This window comes from Rousettus aegyptiacus, unplaced genomic scaffold (assembly GCF_014176215.1).
Source record: "Rousettus aegyptiacus isolate mRouAeg1 unplaced genomic scaffold, mRouAeg1.p scaffold_m13_p_1, whole genome shotgun sequence".
Taxonomy (NCBI): domain Eukaryota; kingdom Metazoa; phylum Chordata; class Mammalia; order Chiroptera; family Pteropodidae; genus Rousettus; species Rousettus aegyptiacus.
In genome coordinates this window covers 85,559,873-85,583,791 of record NW_023416284.1, presented here as the reverse complement: position 1 = coordinate 85,583,791, position 23,919 = coordinate 85,559,873, and the positions used below count along the sequence as shown (strand labels likewise).

Here is a 23,919-nt window from a genome sequence, read left to right as displayed (position 1 = left end):
TGGCAAATGCACACAAATCTCACTGTGCTAATTTCATCAATTTCCTATCCGTTTGAGATTAGTGCCTATAGTACTCATTTTACCCCACTGATGGCTCTATTTTAAAGTTAACCCAAGAAACTCTGGCAGAAAGGCTGATGCTGGAAGCCCAGGAATCCTGGCTCCAGGGCTGGCTTTTCCTCCTAACTTCAGTAAAGAGGGTGTAACCATTTACTCCCATAGGCTTCAAAGGGGTGAGTGTGGGGGGGATCATATATGAATAACATTATATACTGATTTTGCGGAATAAAAAACTTTGGATGTAAGAGGCATTTTAACCTCATTTGTGTTTTCCCTAAATTTGTTTTTCAGTTAATTAAAACATTCCTTTGCACACGTTCATCTTTGTATTTACAACTCATGAGATGAAGTAGTAGGCTCTTGGCCTTTCATATGTAATTAATCATATTTCATCTGTCCTAAAATCTTCTAGGTTATCAACAGAAGTTTTCCTAACTTTTCAATACAGTGCATTTTATAATAGAAAGAGAGTGGGCTTTTGGCATCAATAGATTTTAGTTCAGTATAAACTCAATCTTCCAGCTATTAGCTATGTATTTTACACAAAAGTCACTTGATCTCTTTTGGCCTCATTTTCCTCATTTGTAAAATAAGAAAAATAACAATAATACCTAACTTCATAGTGTTGTTTTGAAGATTAACTGAAATAATATATAAATACTAGGATGTGGAAAACCTGAAACTCTCAGATATTGCTGGTGGGAAGGCCAAAGAGCAGAACAAGTTTGGAAAACAGTTTGATGATGTCTTACAAAGTTAAAAATATACTTCCCATTCGAACCAGTAATCCCATTCACAAGTATTTACCTAAGAGAAATAAAAACATTGGTACACACAAAACTTGTATATGAATGTTCATAGCAGCAACATTCATATCATCTCAAAAGGTAACAACCCAGTGACTTTCAGCTACTGAATGGGTAAAATGTACATATTCATACAATGGGATACTACTGAGCAATAAAAAGGAATGACCTACTGACATTGGAAGAACAAGGATGAATCTCGTAGCCACTACGTTAGTTGAGAAAAGTCAAATGGAAAGTATATAAATGAATGGTTTACTTATATGACATTTTAGAAAAGGAAAAACTATAGTGACAAAAAAAGATGAGAGAAGGACTGACTGCAAAGGGACAGGAAGGGACTTCCTGAGGTAATGGAAATGTTTTCTATCTTGGTTGTGGTGATGGCTACACAATTGTATACATTGCCAAGAGTCATCGAATTGTATACTGTGAGTGATTTTTATTTTAAATAAATTATACCTCATTAAAGCTGGGTGGAGGGAAGGAAGGCAAAACACAGTACCTGGTACCAAGTAAATATACTGAGTAAATTTTTAATCCTCTTCCTGTTCAATTGTCATTTTGAATTATAACCCTGTGCCTATACGTGCTAACATTCCTGTCACTGAAACCATGCTGATCTCAGGCTTAAGTGTTGCTTTTCCCCTTCAAGTACTTCTGATACAAAACTGCCCCCCTTCCTTCCTTCCTTTTCTTTCTCTTTCTTTCTTTCTTTCTTTCTTTCTTTCTTTCTTTCTTTCTTTCTTTCTTTCTTTCTTTCTTTCTTTCTTTCTTTCTTTCTTTCTTTCTTTCTTCCTTCCTTCCTTCCTTCCTTCCTTCCTTCCTTCCTTCCTTCCTTCCTTCCTTCCCTTCCAACTATTTATCTACCTTAGAAAGAAGGTAGTGAAACTTAAACTAATGTTCGTAAAGCACCTTGGGACACTTGGATAAAAAGTGATACAGGCATGCCAGGTGTTGTTATTACTCTTCTTGTCAAGTATACACATAGTACAATTCTTTGTTTGCTAATTGGCTTTAGTAATAAAGTAAATAAAACAAAACAAAACAAACACCTTGTTTATTCTTACAAGGCAATTAAAAGGCTATTTGACCATAAATGCCTCATCTCCAATTATGCTGACAGATTACTGATGCTCACATTTCCAGCCTTATTAAGGCCTCAATTCTGGGAGCCACAAGGCTTCACTGGTGCTCCACTCTCCACCCGAAGTTCAAATCTCACTAAAAGTCATGGGGATGAACAAGAGCAGAGGCTGGGGCAGGTATGTGGGCATGACATTCAATAGGAAGAGAGGAATGAGGAAGAGAAAAAGTAGTTGGAAGGGAAATTTTAGGCTCAGGCTGAAGGAAAACTATGGCTGTTTGACTCATCATTTCTTGGTTTTACTAATTAATAATGTTTTTAAGTTTTTAAAAGCTAATAATTTATGACAAGCTTCTTAATTTTATCAGTAACTCCTAAATACCACAACTGAAGCCTTCTTTTGGCACATACATGAATCTTAATTTCTCTTTCCTATTCAGGGTGATCATGCCATAAAGAAGAGGATAAAGAGTCATTTTCTGAGACAAAAACATCATTTCACGTTAGGGATTTCTGGGCTGGTTCTTGATGACTCTGGGTCTTGTGTCAGTAGAATGGGAGTCTGTAACTCTAATTAAAGCCCTTTTACAGGTACATGGTGGTAAGGGGGGAGCAGATTCGAAGCAAGTCAGCCTCTGCACTCTGAAACCTGAGATGACGCGGTTCTTTCCTGCACAACAGTATAGAGCGTTCAGTTGGTGTTATGACTTGTCTGGTTCCCACAGAAAGAGGAATCCTGCCAAATATTTGTAATCTGTGCTGAAGTATGCAATCAAGGAAACCACACCCAGAAACAAGTGCATGGCTGAATAATTGAAATGATCTCGCTTGAAGATCAGATGGAAACATTGGTGGGGGTGGAAGGAGGTGACAAAGGTGGGGAAAGGGCATCTCTAACACTTTAGCTATCATTCTCTGCAAAAAATTTTCTCCTTAGGCTCTAGTAGACATGCATGTCTCTCTATGCCCCAATTAATCTCAGTGTTTTTCTTTGTATGTGCCGTCATTGAAGATAATATTCGTATATATTTAAGGCATCTAGACAAATAGATCCCACTGACTGCTTTGTAATTTATGTCATAAGCCAAAATGGATGGCACTTATGTGCACATGATCTTCTCTATTCCTCTAAGTTAAGTATTTCGTCTTTTTTTTTTTTTTATGACAGCACTGGGTGAAAGGGCATGACATATTAATGTAAGTGACGTTTAGAACTGAGGTGCTCCATGTTTCAGGGCTGGCTTCCGTATACAAAATGGTTAAAACCATTCGTTTCCTGAGGTATCATAAAATAAATATTAAATAAATCAATGCATCATTTTGAGATGCAAAAAAAATTTTTTTTAATTTAATTATTTTAGTAAAGTTGAAATTCATTCTTTATAGTCAGATAACAGCTACCAGCAGCGCCATCTATTGAAATATTGCAACATTTCATTTCCTCCATCCCAAATAATATTTAAGTAAAGGAAGATGAAAACATTTGGAATCACAGGTAGACCTAAAGCTTTATGGGTGGGTATTAGTCCACCCCCAGTTTTAGGAACAATCGCAACTATATTTTCCAAGACAAGAGGAAAAGAGCTATTTGTAAAGCCCTTACCTACAGTAGTAACCTCCCCACTGTTTACTGCCCATCTCATGGATAGAATTTCTCCATTAGCAGAAAACTATATAGCTTATGCTTCAACCTCAGTGTATTTCCTGTGGCATTACCATCAGGGAAGACAGAAGGATAACAGCTGGGCAGCACATTCTCACACTTCACAGTATCATTGGGTTTCAGAGCTGGAAGTGGCCCAGGCTTCCATTTCACAGGGAAGGAGAATGAAGCCTATGTTCTAGGTTTAAATCTTGTCCAAGGTCAGACAGGTGGTGAGTATCAAGGTCAGAACCTGATTCAGGCCCCAGGTGTTCTTAATTTCAGCTCAGTACTCTTTCCATTGCGTTCCAGGTCTCTCTCTCAATGGTGTGTAGGGGCTAATATTAACTCATCCATCCAACAGATAGTTATCAAGCAACTCTGTTCCAGGTACTTACTGTTCCAGGTGTTAGGGACACAACAGTGAACATGATGAGAAGAAGCTCAGTCTCACAGAGCTTACATTCTAATGGGGGGTGGGGGGAAGATACAAAGGTGGAGGGGAGGCTGTGATGGGGGTTGCTGTTTTAGAGAAGCTCCTGTGATAGAGTGACATTTACGAAGAGAAGGAAGGAGTGAGGAAGCCTGTCCTGTTCTCCAGCTTCCTGGAGGAAAAGCGGGTCTGCCTGCCCTAGGGTGAAGTCTGAAGGGTCAGTGTGACAGACAAGAGGTAATTGGGGCTGAGAAGGGCAGGGGTAAAGCTTAGTGAGGTAGGGGAGAAGGGCCGGATCATGGAGAGCCTTGGAGAGACTTAGGATTTCATTTTGAGTGAGATGAAAAGCCACAGGGAGGGTTTTGAAGGAGAAATAACAAGATCTCATTTGATTTTAAACGTATCACTCTGGTTGTTGTCTTGAGAGTGAGCTGCAGGTGGGCAAGAACAGAAGCTGTGAAGATGCTTCTGGAAGAATCCTTGGCAGAGAGGATGCTGGCTTGGTCTAAGGAGGTGATGGTGGAGGTGGTGAGACATGGTTGGATTCTGCATATATATTTCCAAAGGAGAGTGGACAGAATGTGCTAATGGATCAGATGTGGGGTGTGAGAGAAAGAGGAGTCAAAGGTGACTGAGATTTTGGGGTTCAGCAAAAATAATACATTTGTTGAGTACCTACCATGTGTCAAGCATATTACTTCTACTAGTCCCAGAAACTGAAAGGTGAGAATTACTTCCACTATACAGATGGAAAAAAGGCTTAGAGAACTTCATAACTGGCTAAGATGTCACAGGTGGGAAGTGCTGAATAGAATACAGGTCTGACTCCAAAGCTCTTTTTCTTTCTCCCATTTGAATCTGCCTCCAACAATCAAACAATTCCAGTTCTCTCTACCTTCTAAAGCCATGTGTATGTTTCCACTTTAAAACCTCTCTCTGATTATTTTCTGAAACCTGTCTATGATCTTAAAGCACAACTTTAGTTGCTGAGTCACACATCTACCACAGCTCCTATAAAGTCCCTATCTTAGATACTAGCCCAAATAGAAGAATTTGTCTGAGGACTTCATACTCCTAAATATAGCTTAGTATTTTTAAGATATTGCTATAATAATCTTCATTAGGGACATCAGTATCAAATAAAATAGTAATTCTATAAAAATAGACAACTAACACTTTTGAAGTATATGCAGATTTTTGGGATAGTGCTTTTTCCAACTTTTGGCATCTATTCAAGGAACATGAGTTTATTGAAAAAAATCAGCTCTCCACATATACACATATGCTTTGAAAGGTAAATAAATGATAGGGCTTTAACACACCGTCATTTGCACTGGGCAGCATTCCAAACTGATGTGTATTTGTATGGTCATTGCTGTAAAGATTACTTTCTTATAAAATAGTATTGTTATGAGAGTTTCATTGAAAAACCTCTGAAACTATACTTTTGTTCTATCTTTGACACCAGCAGCCTATAACACAGACAGATAAGCATTCGGTCTTTTTATCAAGCTGAGCTGTTAACTGTGTCAGATCTATATACTTTTTAACCACTGATGAGACACAAGAGGAATGGCATGTGTAGGATCCCATATTTCATACTAGGTTGGATATGATCATGGAAGGATTTATCTACCACTTCCCTCTCCTCTTCATTTGACTTTGCTCCACGCCCATTGACTGCAAACATGAGCCAAGAGGGCCCATAAAATTACTTAAGTGTAGGCCTTTAAAACTACTTTGCAACGAGTACTTAAAAGCTTTCACTAGTTATTATAAAGTAACTTTTTATTATCTGAATGAACTGTCTCATGACTAATGTCATCCAGCAATGTAGCAATCGAGGGCCACTCCTCCTGAGTCACAACTAATGTAGAACTGAATAGAGGTATCATTTAAAAAAAACTACACCCACATCTTTCAATCAGATACATTTGTATCTTCTGATACAGACACCGGATATTAGGAGTAAACATGTTTCTGGCAACCCTGCACAGGTAAACTTGTAACTTCAATGTTGATCCTGTCACTCACTAACACACAGGTCTTCCTTTTTCTTTTCTGAATCATAACAACTTCACATTCCCAGAGTTTTTGTCCAAGTTGCCTTTCCATTGCCGATAAGACTCTTTAAGGGCTATCTTAGATTGAAAGCTACCAGAGGGCAGAATTTATATGCCTTCTGAGAAATTGCAATAAGTTAAACATGAGCTGTGATTCCCTTAAGTCAAGTGGGTCCTACATCTTAAATGAATATTTAAATTGATTTTCTAAAGCCCACAAAGCTGACTGAAATACATGTAGTTATATATAAAACATGATCAAGTAATATGGTTGCTTTTGTGAAACAAAATGAAACTTTCACATTTACATGTCACCACTTGTACAATATGCAATTTGAAGAATATTGAAAAGTTAGGCTACTGTTTAGGATCCTCATTTTGGATAAGGATTATAAATCTCAGCAGCCAGTTAATTTCATATATTAACGGATTTCTGAGCCTTCCATAAAATTTTGAACCAATGAATGGTTTTGAAATAGTAGAATGAAATGTAACTCCATTTGAAACCTCACATCAGTAATATTCTCTAAAAAATTAGAGGCATGTTAATGCAAAGAATGCTATAATCCTGATGTAGCAATGTAATATTTTTAATATGAATGGTTTAATTATGCTTCTTATTTCAGAAGAATACGGGGTGACCTTAAATACAGGGAACAGATTTTCTAAATGCTAGATACTAGTAATTACAGAGGGTTCTCTCATGGGATAGCAAACAACATCTAATGTATCAACCTCTCTTGAAGTCAACATTGACATCTTTGGTTGTGACAAATGGAATCTGGAAGTAGCTTTTGACAGTATCCCAGAGGTTGTGAGCAGATGTATGCTTCTCCCTTTAAGATCCCTGTGCCTAGGCCACTGCCCCGCCGTCCTGAGATTCTGGCACCTTCTTTTCTGAGTCCTACGTGCTCCTCTCCTGGCTTAAGTTCAGTACCTGAAACCCTGTGATTCAGCTCTGAGAACGAACAGTGCTGAGGAGAGCCCATGGCCCCATAAGTGAGCTGAACCTGAAAGACAATCACACACTTTTTTTTTTGTTATTGAGTTGAAGCTTTGATAAAAACAATGCTGGAAGAAATGAGAGGACAAGATTTAACTTAGACGATGAAGTTACAGGCAGTCGAATCTATGCACACACAGAAAAGGACAGAAGAAAAGAAAAGAGAGAGGCAGAAGCAAACACATTCACAAAAGGATGATTATAATCTTCTTGGTTCAGTACTCTAGAATTCCTAATGTTTTAAGCAAAAAGAAAATAACTGTAATGAAATGTAATGAGACCCTTTAACACTGAGGAAGTGACAGCTCAGGCCTGACCTACTACTGCACACCTGTAATCTGTGTCTTGCAAAAGAATGTTTCATGAAGAGAGCAGCCTGCTCCCCGCTCCCCTGCCCCTCTCCTCGCTGGCCAGGGCCATTTTCCTGACAGGCTGCTCAGGGTCAGTTCACATAAATTGCTAATCCTTGTAAAACCAGCTAAGGAACCATTTCCCCCTGTGAATTTTTCTGTGTTCTTTGCTAATAATGGCTACTTTAATTTGCTTTGTTTCTTCTCCACTTAAGTAAATATTCCTTAATCTGATGTGCCAAATCTTTCTTTTGGAATCACAGAAGGCTTAATAAGTACAGGCACATTCGTTTACCACTTTGACAGGTTACCAACAGCTTCACAAACCGTATTTCTAGTGCTCTTCAAGACAAGCTAAGGTGGAAGGCAGGGGAGGCATTTATTATCCCCATTTTACACATGAGGAAAGTGAGGCTTAGAGGGCTTAAAAACGCGACTTGATCCCAGTTATATAGCTAGTAGTTTAAAAAAGCAGGACAAAAGTCCAGGCATCTCCATGCTTAGCCCACTGCCCTCTACTCCAGAAAGCATTTATCGCCAATAAAATAAAAGAATGTAGTGGTTAGAAGAATAGTGTTTACTATAAAAAAGACTCAGATTTAATGTTCATTAGGGTCATGTGGTAAAAGAATAAGTATTTGACCTGTGTCTCAGCCATTTGTGACCCTGGGGTATATAATAGTCCTTTTAAGCAACCACTTTTGCAAGACAGAAATAATGATAATTACTTGGTAGGGCTGCAGTGAGAATGAAACAAGCTACTGCTCAGAAAATGCATAGTAGTATGTCTCTCACGTAGTAGGTACCCTTCAATGTACCTGTTTTTTCAAGACTATAATAGCTGTTTTGCCATGTGAGACTGAATGCCGCAAGTCAGCATATTTATATTTCCTACATACTCATTAGGTTTAATTAACATCTCTAAAGATCACTGCAATGCTTAGATGGCAGGTATCACTCAAGTTCTAAGTGTCACCATTTCTACTACGGTGCCTATGAAATCCAGGGGTAGCACATCCACAGTCTTTCTAGTGGGAGGAGGGAGCCATTTGAAAAGGGCCTTTCTGTGTAAGTACCTTAACTGAGCCATTTTGGAAAGCAGTTCGAGGAGTTGGATCAGTAACGGAGGCAGCTCATTCCTCCCAGGTTGTCCAGTACTTTCTCAGTTTCGGCATTACAAATTGTGTGTCCCAAGAACCCCCTCAGTCCTGGGCAAACTAGAATGACTGGTTACCCTTCAGTAGCAGAAGCTGAACTAGTAATTTAAAACAAACAAATAAAAAAACAAACAAAAACAACCAAAAAGCAACTTATAATTGGTTTCTAAGCGGAAACTAATGCAAAAACTGTGGACCTCTGTAACCCAATGTTCTAAACTGATGGTTCTCAAAGAGTGGTCTACAGACCAACAGCATCAGTATCCCATAAGAATATGTTATAAAAGCAAATTTGGGGCCAATAACACAGACTTGATGAGTCAGAAGCTTTGGAGATGAGACCCAGGCATCTGAGTTTTAATAAGCCTCTGGAATATTCTAATGTTTGCTTAAATTTGAGAACTATTGGTCTAGACCATCAGTTAGACTAGATGCCAAGTAAAATAAAAATGTGAAAGCTCATGTGAGAAAACTTTTTTCCTTTGAACATTATCAATAACTTCCAGTTTTGATTACTCAAATCGAACGGCGAAAATCCTGTGAAAGCACTTCCTGCTCCCTTGTAATTCAGTATTACCTAGAGATTATCAAGTGTAAAGTATCTCCGAAAAGTACCACACTGATGAGAGAGGCATCAGGGACAAGTCATACATATTGCATCATTTCTGGCCACATGTGAATGCTATTTAAGCATGTGCTCTAAAAAGGAAAGGGTAGACAAAGAGATATTCCTCCCAGACCCCAGAATCCAGTTTCCTCTCCTCAGCTGGTGCTCTGGGGCCTGACTCCAGTAATAACAGCCTCCCGAGGAGATTAAAGCCCTGGCAAACACAGTTTATCTTGGTTAGTGTATACTTTAGCTTTGTGTATATATGCACATGTACATACGTTGCCGTATTTATATATGATAAATGTGAATATCACTGTAGACGAGGCCTGGAATAAGTGGGCAACACCTATGAAGTTAGAACTGAGATCTTTTAACTGTAACCTCAGTTTTCCCAAATTGCCCACTGCCTCTGTGTGGTAAAAACATGCACGCACATCAGGAAGAACACACCCCTCCTTGCAAGCAAGTTCAGCAGTCTGTCTTCTGTTTCCAGAGAGTTGAGTACTTTGTGGTAGCTTCTTTTATCTCTGGGGACTCTGCTTATTAGAAAAAGAGGTGAAATTACGGCTCTCCTGACTAAGGGTTGCCATTTTAAATCAAATAGACAAAGCTGGAATTGAGATGGGAAAGCAATCAGTGCAACAGCGTCTAGCACTGAGAAAGGCTGTGTGCTGCCGTGACTGGGGACACAGGGAAGTGTCATGGTGGAGGTGCTGCCTCCGTGGCACTCTGGGGCCTGGTTTCCTTTTTTTTTTTTTTCTTTTGTGGTGGGGGTGCACATTTCCTCAGGAAGGAGCAGATAAAGTTACTCCTTAGGATTGTGAATGCTTTCTTGTCACCTGGCCAAATGGAAATTCTAAAAGTATCCTGAATAGACAGTGCTATGAGGATTCACAGGATTCACGGGCACACATTCACAATAGTCTACAATCATAAAGTGATAAAAGCTCCTAATCTCTATTTTTAAAGGTCCTATCAGAGATAGGACCTTTAAAAAATGTTAATCCCATGTGCTCAATAGGCTCCATTTAGTCTATCTTCATCTCTGTCTGTTTTTCAAAAGCGCACACCCAGACCTTTTAAATAAGAGAAGTTGCCTTAAGGGTTCCAGAAGTGTAACCTTCTGTGCTGTTCTTCCATGAAAGAACTAGTCAGGGAATAAACACAGAGAAAAGAAAAATAAAATGGAAGTAGGAAAGGAGAAAAGAAGCCAGAGGCGAGAAGCTGAGGAGGGACTAACAGGATATAAGGCATGGGGCTGCCAGGATGGGTTTTCAGAAATGGCTCCACAGTGGGAGGTGTGTTGGAGGAGGCTGGAAAGGAAATGCTGGAGTCATGGAATTCCTATTTGTGTCCTAGGCTTCCTAACAAATTCTTACAGACTTAGGGGCTTAAAAGAACACACACTCATCCTGTCCAGTTCTGTGTGTGGGCAGGGCTGTTTACTTCTGGAGGTTTCAGGGGAGAGAATTTATTCGCTCACCTTTTCCAGCTTCTAGAGGAACCTGTATTCCTTGGCTTGTGGCCCCTTCCTCATATAACTCTAACCACTGCTTTTGTCATCACATCTCCTTCTCTGACGCTGATCCTCCAGCTCCTTGTTATAAAAATCCTTGTGCCTTAGCTGGCATCTCCCTTACACCCAGGTGCAGCAGTGCAGCATGGGCTGCTTCCTTACATACAGAAGCAGGCAGGCCGATGTAACAGGCTTCAGCACCCTCAAGTACACTTACAAGGCAACAGTTCACATGGCCTATGCGTCTGTAAAAAACACTTTCAAAAGTGAGATATGTTTGCATTCTTTTCTATAAGGGAGGCCCCCAATGTATAAACCCTCACAAAAACCAGATCCATCACAGTTTATCTATTTGTCCATTTATTCAAAGACTCACTCAGAAGCTACTATTTAATTTGAAATATTTTGTATTTAATGATGTGGCAGAAATATTACAATGTATAGAATAAATATTTCTTTAATAAAAAAATCTTTAAATTTATCTGAGTATAAAATTTTTGTTTGATTATTTAAGAAAACTTCTCACTTTTATTTTCAATTACTCTTTGAAAGATTGTATTTTTATTCTGAATTTAATTTTTATGCTTCCTGGAATATTATCGGCACCATTTGATTTCATTTTCATGTCGTTACAAAAGAAGAAAATCGAAAATTGAAAGTTTGCTGTTCAGATCAAATGGACTTCCCCAGTATCAGTTAAAGCTGAAGGAGAAGGGAGAGCCTGGAATAAGTTTCATGAACTCCAAATTATTAGCTTTTCCCTTGGGGCAAGAAAACAAGCAGATGTATAGTCTCTTGGCTCCTACTCACTCTGAACAGTCAGAAGCTGCACAGGAAGGATACTATATCACATTTTAAATTCTTATGGATAGACAAAAAAATAAATAAATGAACTAAAGACTGCCTGGATATCAGGGACACTGATTTTAGGAATAAGATGGAGACACAGGGCAACAGTATCTATGTTTGGTGTTTTGCAGACTTGAGTTCTCTTTGATGAATATTCTATGACAGACAGAGATGCCAGCACAACACTCGCTGAGGCCTTTCATTTCTACCTATGGGCAGCATCTTGCAGGAGTTACTGCCTATCACTGGACTCCAGGCACATATGTGCCCGAGACACAAAAATTCATCCCATCCCCATTCTTGAAACCTGAGACTGTTACTGTACTTTAAAAGATCATTGACGAATAGAGGCAGGAGTCAAGGAGAGGGGTCAGCGTAATTTATCCTGTCCATAAATCATAATAGCAAAGAACGAAATCCTGGGCAGATTTTCTGGTAACACCACCAGGCACCTGACCATGACCCTTCAAGAGTGGGGCACTCGGCAGGAGGATGTAGTGGAGGACATCATTCTGTTAAAGGGGTAAACTGTGTTTACTAAGTTTTGGGTTATAATTAACCAACTGACCCCAATTCTTCACATAAACTGTATTTATGATTCTAAAACACAGGTGACTCTTCTTTCACTGTGAATGTTTTAGGTGTTTTCTTCCCAAGGAATATGAAATAAAAGTCCTGTCCTTCAATCTCTGCTTCTCTATAAATTACTGTTTCCCTCCGTGATTAAATACTGCCTACTGACTGGTTTTCAAGTGTAAGATCCACATCTACTTTGAAAGTCTCTCTCAGTCATCCACAGGACAACCTCGTTCCCTAAGTAAGGCAATTTTTGAACTTAAAAATAGTTTGTACAATTTAAAGGATATATATTCGAATTTATGAGAAATTAGTAACATCTTATGTTCTCTTGTATTCTGTGATGACGAAATTAAAAATGAAACAACTTACTCCATTCTAATTCCACACATTAGGCCATCAAATCTAAGTTCACTGGGGCAGAAGTCTTATTATTTTTAAATTTTATATAAATATTAATTATAAGTAATGAATAAACTTACTTATAAATTTCTTCATTTTCATACCTTTATAAATATTTCTTCCATTTCTGTAAACTTAAAGTAAATTTCTAAAAAACATTATTTTGGCTTACTGATGACAGATATGACAATTTTATTTGGAGCAAAACATGTTCTTATTCAGAGAGAATGATTTTCCCAAAGTGGCTAAAAGCTGATTCACAACATGGGAGTTTGGCTTCTATAGGGAGATATGATATTATAAAATCTCAAGAGTCTAAGACTTTTGAGTTGGGGGTATGAGAGATTCTTTTTAAATAACACATAGCTCTCTGGGGTATTATCAACTTTGAAACCACAATCCCCCCTTTAATACCAGATAGATTCTGAAGAAAGGTACGCAGTGCAACATGGTCAGTGTTGTTTTCTCAGCAACACTTGGCACAATCTCATGTTTTAACAAAAGTAGCGTGGGTCTGACTATCTATAATGATATAGCTTAGCTTAGGCACTGCTGGAGAATCTTTAACAGAATTAAAGACATTCAAAACAGTAGGAACTTCTGGTTCAACTCCTAGGTTTTATAGATGAAGAGACTAAGGCACAGCAAAGCTAGAAAAATATATAGCTGGTGGCAGAGTCAGGACCGAAACATTATAGTGCCCTCCACTCTTTCACCTAAAATCTGAATCAAAATCACCCTTTACCCACTCAAGAGGTTAATGTGCTGAGCCATTTCCTAACAACGATTATGTTTTATAATTTCACTGTGGCGGGCGGGAGAATAGTTAGGAAAGTAGGGAAAGGAGCACTAAAAAAGGTAGCACTTTGTCCCGGCCCGTGGGACAGTCAACGGAGGTCCTAGGACTGAAGGAGAAGGGGGACAAGAGGCGCAAAGAATAGAGACAAGACAGGCTTTCTGATCAAGTCTCGTTTATGGTAAGTAGGGGGGTTACATATATAGGGGCAGGTTTAAGGGAGGGAACATGTAGATTTAGGTGGGAGTTACCTAATCACAAGACGTCTTAACTTCTTAACTTTCTTTATCTATCTTGGTAAAGTGAGCAAAGCGCTAGCTGTTTTGAAAGGATTATACTATTGTCTCCAGTTCCTAGAACCTGAGTCCCCTGGGCAATGTCAGGAACAACATTTATCTTTACAGGTCTGAGTCGTTTCTATATTCAGGAGAGGGGCTTCCTCTGACTTTGGGCAGCCTGGCTCCCAACAGCACTTGAAATTATTGAAACATGAACCCTAGGGAAGAAGACAAAAAAAAAAAAAAAAAAAAAAAGGTTTCTGAGAGAGGCCACAATGAAGACAGGCATATATATGATCGTTCATTCTCTGTCCTTCTCTGTCTCTGCTAATCCCATAGCCATGGTGGGATTAACAGTATTGTCAATTAGCGTGGTGTCTGCCTATGGTGAATTTAGGGGAGTGATGGCTTAAGAACTACCAGGGGTAGGTTTCTGGAGGTTTCCAGGCTGATGCCTTTAAGCCGTAAGCTCTTAGGGTGTTACAGCTCAAGAACACCGAATTGCATCTAGACACACAGCCTCACTGCCCTTCTGTTGACCCTGGGGGAAATCACTTCCTTATGAAAAATTATTTTGTCTCTGTGACAACTCTGTCCCAGGCCACACTAAGAGGGGAGACAATCATTTACGTTGACTTATGACTGCTGGTTTTCGTGTTCCAGATTGCTATCCATGGACAAGTTCCTAATTCAGTTGGATCAGAGTCCACATATGCAAAGACAAGTTGAAGTGTGAAATAAAAAGTATGCCCTGAGTTACATCTGCGGCAATATATTTTGGTTGAGAAAACTGAAACCTTTCCTAAGTATAAGGATAATGTGTGTGTAGTGAGCTCCTTCCCTGATAACTCCTGCCGAATGACTGAGCTGGTGCCCAAGCAGGGCAAGATGGGGAAAATGTAAGCAGGTATGGACAGTGCTGTTTATGACTTTCTTCTCTCCCTCTCTCTTTCTCTCCTTCCCTCAGTTCCTCTCTCAATTCCTCTCCTCCCTCTTCCTTCTCCTCTCCCCTCCCTCTTCCTCAGGGAGAACAGATGTTTTAACTGATAGTTTGTAAATATTCTTAAGGCAGGCAGTTGCTACCTGAGTTCACCTTTCTTATCTCCAGTTCCACCCTAACGTGATAATGTAACATATCCAAACATGTCTTGTCATACCAAAAGGGAGTCTGTAGCTCAAGTATTTAGAAACTTTCATTCAAAAAATGTTTTTAAAGGTTGCTTTTGTATATGACTTTTCCTGTCCATTAAAAACTATTTTGTATAAATGAAATAAAGTCCTCTTTCCCACGCTAAGTAATTCAGTGGGCTGCACGCAGGCCGTTCTCTCTAAGTGTGTCTGTTGGTGCCTGTGTGGCTGTGTTCTGCCCTAGGAGCAAGGAGATGGAGTGTGTCTGTGCGTGTGTGTGTCTCTGTCTGTGTGGACACTGACGCTCCTCCTGAGCATCACATTGCCATTAAAGTGGACCAGGGCAGAACTGCACTTTGAGGATCCCATAACACTCTCTTGATTTACTCTAAGCTTACAGACAGCTATAATGCCAAGGCTTTTTTCACGTGCAGTGAAGTCGGTTACAGGACTTCTGTAATTTGATTTTTAGATTCTGTTTTAGGACTTGAAGTCATCATATCTCTCTCTTCTTTTTCTTTCACCTTTGACATAGATTTCTCATAAAAATGAGTATAAGGAAGTGATCCTCTCATGCAAAAAATGTTTCTGAATATCACTGCACCCTGATTTCCTAAGGCCACATCAATCACAGTATTAATCACCTATCATACCTTTGCTTGTCACAGTGCCAGGCACCATGGAAGATAAAACATGGTTCTCTACTCTGACAAGTTAACATTTTTGCTAAGGGGACTGATGATAGAATCAACCAACAACAAAAGGCTGTTTACGAGTGTTAAATTTGTGCTGCTGGCTCTAAACATAATAGGGGCATGAAAGGAGAATGAGCATTCCAAGGGGTAATGCAGGTCTGGGCAAAGGCACAGAAGATTCCAGGAGTGGGGAATTGTGAAGGGTGAAGGGACAGCTCTGCCTGGTACAGAGGATAGATGCATTAATAGGAAAATCAGACTCTGGAGCGTTCTGAAGGTTGGGCAGAGTATTGTGGGCTACATGGGATGGGCAAATGGGAATCATTGTAGGTAACTGGGCAAGAATGTGCCTGTGAAGAAGGAAGGTGAATGTAGCAGTTCTATTTGAGATGGTGTGCTGAAGGAAGAGGATTGAAGTGGTGAACCTAGCTAGAAAGAAAGTCAGGAAATTAAAGGAACTCCCCTGAAGGAAGATGGCCTGGACAGGTGAATGAGGTGGATGAAAATGTCTGCCACAGAATGCTACTGAAAAGAGTCAATGAGAAAATTCACAAGAAGAGCTTAGCATAAGGTCTAGTACATAATATGTGCCCAGTAAATGCTACCTTATTGTTGTTATTATTTCCATGTGTGAGAAGATAAATAAATCAATGGAAAGTAAATAAATTAAACATAGCCCCTGCCTATGTAGAGCTTGCTTTGTAGTTTAATATTAGGGCCATCTGGACATGAGAACAGTTCTTCTGTCATTTGAGGGAGCTGAGTATACACGGTTTTGGTATTATAGCATTTAATGTTAACACTCATGGACAAAGCCTGTGGAGAAGTTTTCTGTATCAGTTATTAGGTACTACTAAAAGGCAAAGTGATGAATATTTAAATTCCATTCGAAAAATAAATACTGATAGCTTATTATGTGTCTAGTAAGGCATTGGGGATATAAATGAAATTAAACACTTTCCCTATACTTAAAGAGCTTAAAATAGTGTGGAGGAGAGAGAGACATAGAAACCAGCAAGTAGAACATAAGTGCACAATCCCTTATGTGAGAACTTTAGGCAGCATTTTGGAATTTAGATTTGTGGCTTCTAGGAGACAAATGTGACATTGTTGGTGCATACAGGTGAACATTTACTCTGATCTGTCTAAAATAATCCCCATTTATACTTGTCCTGGTATTGTACCAGGCCACTGCCCATTTTTAATCTTAAAAGTTGGATGAATATGTGGTCATCCTAGCCTCATCCTTCTTAACACCACGAGCAATGTCTGGGCAGCACCCCATAATCAAACATATTCATATTTCTTCAGCAAAATTAAAATTTCTTCTGCAAAAAAAGCATGAAATTTTGAATATTCACAATAAATAATATAAAGACAGACTGTGAATTGTCTTTATCAGTTCAGGCCAGATTTCGCTGCCAGATGGATTATGAGAAAAGTTTTGATTTTCTAGAGATTTCTGGATTTTGAAATCCTTGGTAAGGAACTGTGGACTATGTAGGGTGGTAAGTGCCACCTGAGAAGAAGGACAGGTAGTACAGAAGAATGGAAGAGGGAACACCTCACTCAAGCTTGGGAAGTTGAGGGAGCTTCTCAAGTACCAGCAAATCTGAGACCCTGGGACTAGGGAGGAGAACATAGCTCCAGAACAGTTTGGAACTGGGGTGGTGAAGGGAACGACTGTCACATCGAAGTCCTAGGATGTGTCAGGACCTTCCCAGTATCCCGGGCAGAGTCAGATAGGGACAGAAGGGTGGGTGCTGAGGCAGGAAGGCCCTCATGAGCAATGGAGTTCACCTGGAGGGAGGTAAACCAGGAGGAACATAGTAAAATTTGAGCTTTAAAAAGAAGCGTTTTGGCAACTTCGCAGCTGATGACTCTGAGGTGAGCGGGGAGGGTCGGGGAGTGCCAGGGATACAAGTGGGAGGTAAGGGTGGCACGTTGAAGGAAGGTGCTGCACTCAAGGGATATTCATGAGGTGGACTGAAGAGGCGGAAGGCCAGGAGGGAAAGAGTTTGTTCTAACCTGAGACCTTGTGAAAAATATTGTTTCTTTCCTCATGCTTTTCTTTATTTTAACTGGTGAGAACAACCCTGAGGTCTGCGATTAAGATGTTTCTTTTTCTTTTCACTTTAAGGTAATAATATGCTCATCAGTGAACATCTGGAAAATATAGAATGTTAGGGGGAAAGCCCCCTTATAAGCCCATCAGCAAAACATAGTCAGTGTTAACATTTATGCTGGAATGAGGCCTGGAACACAAGGGATATCTAAGGAACATGGTTAAATGATTATTTCCTTCCAAATTTTTCTCACCTGTGTGTAGGTTTTCTTATATAGTTGTAATCATACTGTGTGTGCATTCTTAAATACTGCTTTTTTCACTCAACATTTCATCTCAAACATTTCCTTGAGTTATTCTAGTTCTGAATGAATGCAATTTTTAATGACTTCTTTATATTGTGTTAATTTGAAGCATCGTGCACAATTATCTTTTAAGATTGGACATTACTCTGTCCAACAGATATTTAACCCAAGAAAATTATTTTAAATGCAACTCTCATGTAAATATTAGGCAAGGCAAGGAAACACTTGGCATCTCTTATTACTTCCTAGATTACAACCTTCCAAATCTTCTTACTGTTAACTGGGCATAGAAATATTTATAACTGGCGGTTTGTGGACAACAGAGTAGTATTTTAGCAGTTAAGTGAATCTCAAGTTTCAGTACCTCTCAAACGCTGTTTACCCCCAATTTCAATATTATTATTGGTTGGGAATAGAAGGAATTAAAATTACAACTCCATTGTGCCCACTAGAACCATGTCTCTGCTAACAATACTTTTCAAGTGACTTTAAGAAAGCAAAACCAAGTCATAAAGTTTCGAGGTCAAAATATGGGCTGAAAAGATTGTGATTAAAAAAAAATATATGTCTATCTTTCCATCCATCTACCTATCTGTTGCTTATAAACATTTCTAGGTCTCATAGAAGGGGCAGAAAAGGCTTTAAGGATAGATTAAACAGCCATGTAGTTGAGAGGACAACTTTCTCAAAGGCTCTGTTTCAGAGCCCTCTTACTTTGTCCAGGAGAAAGGCATTGACTGGAAGTGGTCTCCCCAGGGCTGCTCCCACACAGATGTCGACCACACAAAGCTCTGGGTAGAGAATCTCAGCTGGGACGCCTGTCCTTCCCTGCCCACTCCACTCTTTCTGAAAGATATGCGTTGTTAGCACCCAGATTTGGAACTCAGGACATGTGCTTCCATGAAAAAACAATTTTAATATATAACTGGGTGTAGCTAAAATATTTTACTAGTATTTTAAATATATTATTGAGAAAATAGTCTTTTATTGGGCAGGGATGAGGCCCTAATATCATTTCTGCTTTAACTGCAGAAAGAAAAATATTTTCCAGTATCAACTCTGTTATTGCACAAAGATTTCACAAAGTAAGCTGAGACCTTACTAAACCCAAGTAATTACATTTTCTGAAATAAGGTATAAAAAAGATAAAATAAGAATAAACAAATACATTGCTCATCCAATTTAAATGGCAGAGAGAGGAAACATTCAGAAGTACCAAGTGGGAAAGGTGACAATCGATACCCTCCTTAGGCTTGGAGGGCCATAAAGAGCAAGCCATTTGTTCACAGAAATATGCGAAACAACATGTGGCATCTTTCTATGTCTCACAGGTCGAAAGGGAAACACTGGATGCTGGAAATGTCATTCTTTGAGAGGCAGCATTCCCAGCCAACTGTAAGGCATATTCAGAGAAGAGAAAGGCAGATGAAGAAGGAAGGGGGAACTGAGGAATAGGCCTGCAGTTGGAACCCCTCTGGGGGCATTGTCTGTACAGTGACAGCGACAAGGACAAACACACCACACAGGATGAGTCCAAGTCTAAACTGCTCAGAGATAAGTAAGTGTAATGAAGTCTGGTATTAATAATGAAGTGTGATATTAACAATATTACGACTTAGGTATAAATAAGGTATTGGGCACATTGAAGAAAGGACAGTGACTGCCAGGTAGGTCTTTGGGTCTTGCTAACATTTCTTTGAGCCCCAGGGGAAGAATACTGTCACTTGAAAAAGCCACCAGTAGTCACATGTTACTGTGCTGCATGTCATAGCTTTAATTTTTCTTTTAAACATAAACCAGAAACATTGCTCAAGAAGACTTTTTTATGTGGTAAGTAAAATGTGTGCTAGTCACACACTAAAAGGACAAAGAGTCATTGTCAAGTGATATGGTGATGAGCTCCAGCTGGGCCAGGACTCCACCCACTTGTAGATAAATCTTCAGAAGCACTGGGGAGAGCTGTATAATTAACTCCCTGCATGAGAATGGTTCACAGTGCCTCAACTCTGCAGGTAGACAGGACAGGTTTATGTCCTATGAACATATCACTGACTCTTACCCCTTCGTTTATAGTTTCAGGTCATTAAGTAGGTGCAAACACACCCACTGCAACAAAGAAAAGCTGCACCGAGAAAAGGCCAGGGAAGACCTTCAAGGAATCAAAGTGCCAGCCAGCTTTTACTGCTGCAGCAGAGGGAACTTGCTGAAATATTGACAGCAGGTGTCCCTGATCGCCAAGGGGCAGAAGGCAAAGTTTCCAGGTGACTTGGAACACATGACCCTGGAGGAAAGAGAAGAAGGATTAATGGGGAACCAGAGTCTGGAAACCGGCTGGGCCACTACTACACAGTGTGTGTGACCTTAGGTAAGTGAGTGGGCCTTTTGGTGCCCCAGTTTCCCATCTGAAATGAAGATAGAGAAGATAATGCTCCCAGAACAGTTGTAAGAAGTGACAAAGAGGCTCTGTGCTGGAGAAATCGTGGAGATGCAAGGCAGCAGAGGCCAACCCCATACCTTCGACAAAGGCCAACACCTCAGCAAGGGGACTTGTTGCCCGCCTCTCAATTGTGTAGAAACACATATTTTTAGCCTAAGGCCTTGACTCCTCTCTGTTTCTTAAAGCAAGAACTTGTTTCTGTGAGCACTGAAAAATGGAGAGTTTGCACCTCAAGTAACAGCTTTCGGCTTCACTGCAGAATTATTTCTGTAAATAGTCAATAAAAAATGCGCATGTATATAAAATGATAACATTAATCCGCAAAGCAAAGCATACAAGCTCACAATGTAAATGAACTCGGATATTAAAAAATTATTTTTATATTGCCTAAACCCCTGAGGTTTGAGTCCATGTTGCAACTGGAGGCTTCCCAAGAATCACTGCTTGTCACCACCATTCCTGCAGAAGTCATGCTGTTTACCTCCAGCATGCCTGTCAAGTTGACTTTGTCTCTAAACATTGCTTTATACTCCTACCTTCCACCAGACAGGGAAAAACATTTGTCCATGTGGATATTCCTGAGAAGCTTAACTACATTATGGCTGAGAACACAGCAGATATAGGCATCAACTTGGTAAAGAAAATCAATCAAACTGATCAGATGCCTAAAACAGTGAGCCGATCCTTCATTTTCCTTTCTGTGTATATCTGTGGCATTCATTCAGTTAATAAGCACTCTGTGGCCAAGTGCTCTGTACCTAGCATGGAATAAACAGGTCATTGTGCCAGATCTGACAGAGCTTCAGCCTATCGGAGAACTATGTAGGGGCAGAGCAAAATGGGGCTTCACCACAAAGCATTCAAACCTTGGAAGCTTCTCCTGGAATGTGGCTTACTTGGAGCTGTAACTCCCTGAAGATGGTATGGGAAAATCAAGGCTATCTGCACACAAAATCTTGATTTCTAAATTTCACCATCAATTTAACTTTACATACATGATCTTCTGAAGCTACCGAGTTAAATGTACAGGTACTAAGAATGTCCTCCCTTGAGGGGTGAAAGATCTTCATGTTCTATTGTGTATGGGAAGGCATCATGGTTTTCCAAAGTACTCATGTGAGTTTGTGGAGGACTTAAGTACAGATGTGTGAAGGGGCTGATTACACATCATCAGATTAAACAACAAAAAAAATTGATCACTTAAAATAAGTATTTAGAAAATAAAACAGCCTATAAAAAAATACTTGAGCTAAGCTAAAACTTGGGACTAGAGAAGAAAGGGGCTAGACTTCACACTTCAGTTTGGATTTTCTCAGCATAGATGACTGGAAAGGAATGACGATTATCTACAATTCTACAAAAAAACAAAAACAAAAACAAAAACAAACAAACAAACAAAAACAAACAAAAAAACAAACGAAAAAAACCCCAAAAAAACAAAAAACAAAAAAAAAGAGCATTTTTCTCCTGGGAAGAATCAGCTTTTATCTGATTCTCAAAGAGGTTAATGAAATCAAAAAGTTTAGGGACAGTTAGGCTATCCTTATCTCACTGACAGCAGACCAAGGGTGCAGCTTCCTCCAACTGTGGACCTCCTGCCCAGCTCAAGGCTGGCTGCTACAGTGTGGCTATGAAGAGTTTCAAACTCCCAGAGACCATGGCTCGACTTAAATTTGAGGATAAACTCTGGCAAAATATATTCTTAACAGATTTATGTATGATTATAATGCACCAGGCTTGAGAATCATGAACTAGGGTGGCTACTCTTAATAAAATATGTCTGTAATTCTGCTTATTGCCTGAGCAGAAATGGGTCTCTGGACACTTCTGTAAGAACACAGGGGAAACTGGTGCATCCATACTAGCTCTGACCTTTACAATCAAAATGAAAGACACCAAGTGGGAAATAAATGGAGAAACTCATTTTGCCACTATTTGTGCTGAACCTGTTGCATGCGCAGTCTTAAGTTTTGATGGTATTCCTCTGCAATTGCAACACATTAAATCTAGGTATAATTTTTGATTCACTTATCTCTGTGCTGTCAGTCTGTCTTCACCTCTGAGACTCCAGGCCACCTAAATACCCCTGTCCCCACTCTTTAAGTGACTTGGGAATCTTTTGGAAAGCCATCATTTCAGTCAGATTCTGTTCAGTATGGATCAAAGTCCTTGTTGGCCATTTGGGATAAGTTTGGTGGAAAGACTATTAATATGGCATAATAAATGCCACCATGAACATTAGGGCTGACATGATGTGATACACAACAGGTCTGCTGGGTGGCTTTGTTGGACAGTCACCCACAGAACATGCCCTGCAAACCTGTTCCAATCTATCACCTGAGCGCTTACCAATATTCGTCACATGTCCTCTGTTTGTAATTCCATGACCTACTCTTTAATCCTCTCCAGCATCCAGAAACAGACTCTAGGATTGAGAGAGAAAACTCCAAGAGATCAGAAGTTTGGAACTTCACAGCAGATATAGAAGATATTGATTAATTCAATCAGATTAATCCTGACTCCTTTTTGAGTTTTTCTTGATAATATCACACCAACTTATACAAATATGGTATCTTTGATCATAGATCTCCACGTATTTCACAAACATCAACCTCTTAGTACTTTTGTGAAGTTTAGCACACTCACCCTTCATTTAGAAGACAGGGAAACTGAGATGATATGTAAAGATGAAGATGTAGATAGCTAAACAAACTGCTTTCAAATGCTGTATTCTATCTTAACTCCTAATTATCTGGTTAAAATCTTTCTTGTGGTTTACTTTGGATGAAGAAATGAATATAATCACCAATGTTTACATAGACAACAATCACTGTAAATACACATTCCTAATCTATTGTCTATAGTGAGAGTTGGGGTACAGGATGTTAGAAGATGCAGAAGAAATAAGGACTTATCATCAACTCATGTTTAAAAACAAATACATCCTTTACTTTTAAGTCTGTGATACAGAACACAAAGCATAAAGGTATCAAAGTGAAGTTTAACTGCCTGGAAAAATGATAAAGATGGAGGAAAGAAAAAAGAAAAGAGGTTGAGTTATTAAAGAAACAAAAAGAATAACATGAAAAATGCAGAAAAGGAAAGAAGAGAATTTCTAGTAAGTAAGCAATGGTTATTTAGTTTGGATTTCAATAGAGGTTGGTAACAGAACAATATAAATGTCATTTAGCTGGAGGAGGGCTAGAAAGAGAGCAGGCTGAATCAGAATGGCTGACAAATATACATTGACAATAAAGACAATGGAGCAGGTGTGTAAAATTGTTTCTGCTGTATAAAGCTAGAAAGCCGTAAAACTGTAAACACATGACTTCCTACAGCAAGTCATTGATGTAAGACTGATAAATTGGAAGAAACGTAACCATGGTAGTGCTCTAAATGGACAAGCAGCTGATTTTGTTTTATATTTGCCAGACAAATCTAAATGACAGGAGCTTAAGTGCGAGCCTTTTCATAAATATGTTTAAAGAAAACCATGATTGAAACCATTCCCTTAGTTACCGGTATCCTTATAGGATGAAATGTCCTGGTTTTGCCGATGAACTCCAGTGTATGTTTAGTTATCTTTCCACTTCCTTTCTGGGATCAGTTGGTGGTTGTTCAGCACCACATGTGATGACTGGGCACCAGCCTTGCTGCTCCC

The 23,919-nt window shown here is 39.4% G+C and overlaps 1 protein-coding gene across 5 annotated transcripts in view; it reads right to left on the bottom strand.

Moving 5' to 3' along the window:
* GMDS (GDP-mannose 4,6-dehydratase) overlaps nt 1-23,919 on the bottom strand; it is a 589,931-nt gene that overhangs the window by 59,863 nt on the left and 506,149 nt on the right. Inside the window, exon 10 of one of the 5 annotated variants that reach the window (XM_036237561.1) lies at nt 21,937-22,683. The exons of the other annotated variants lie outside the window; for them this stretch is intronic. Within the exon in view, the coding sequence (XP_036093454.1) occupies nt 22,654-22,683 (30 nt within the window). The 3' untranslated portion in view covers nt 21,937-22,653. Of the gene's footprint in view, nt 1-21,936; nt 22,684-23,919 lie in introns of those variants that run through there. 5 annotated transcript variants of the gene reach the window in all.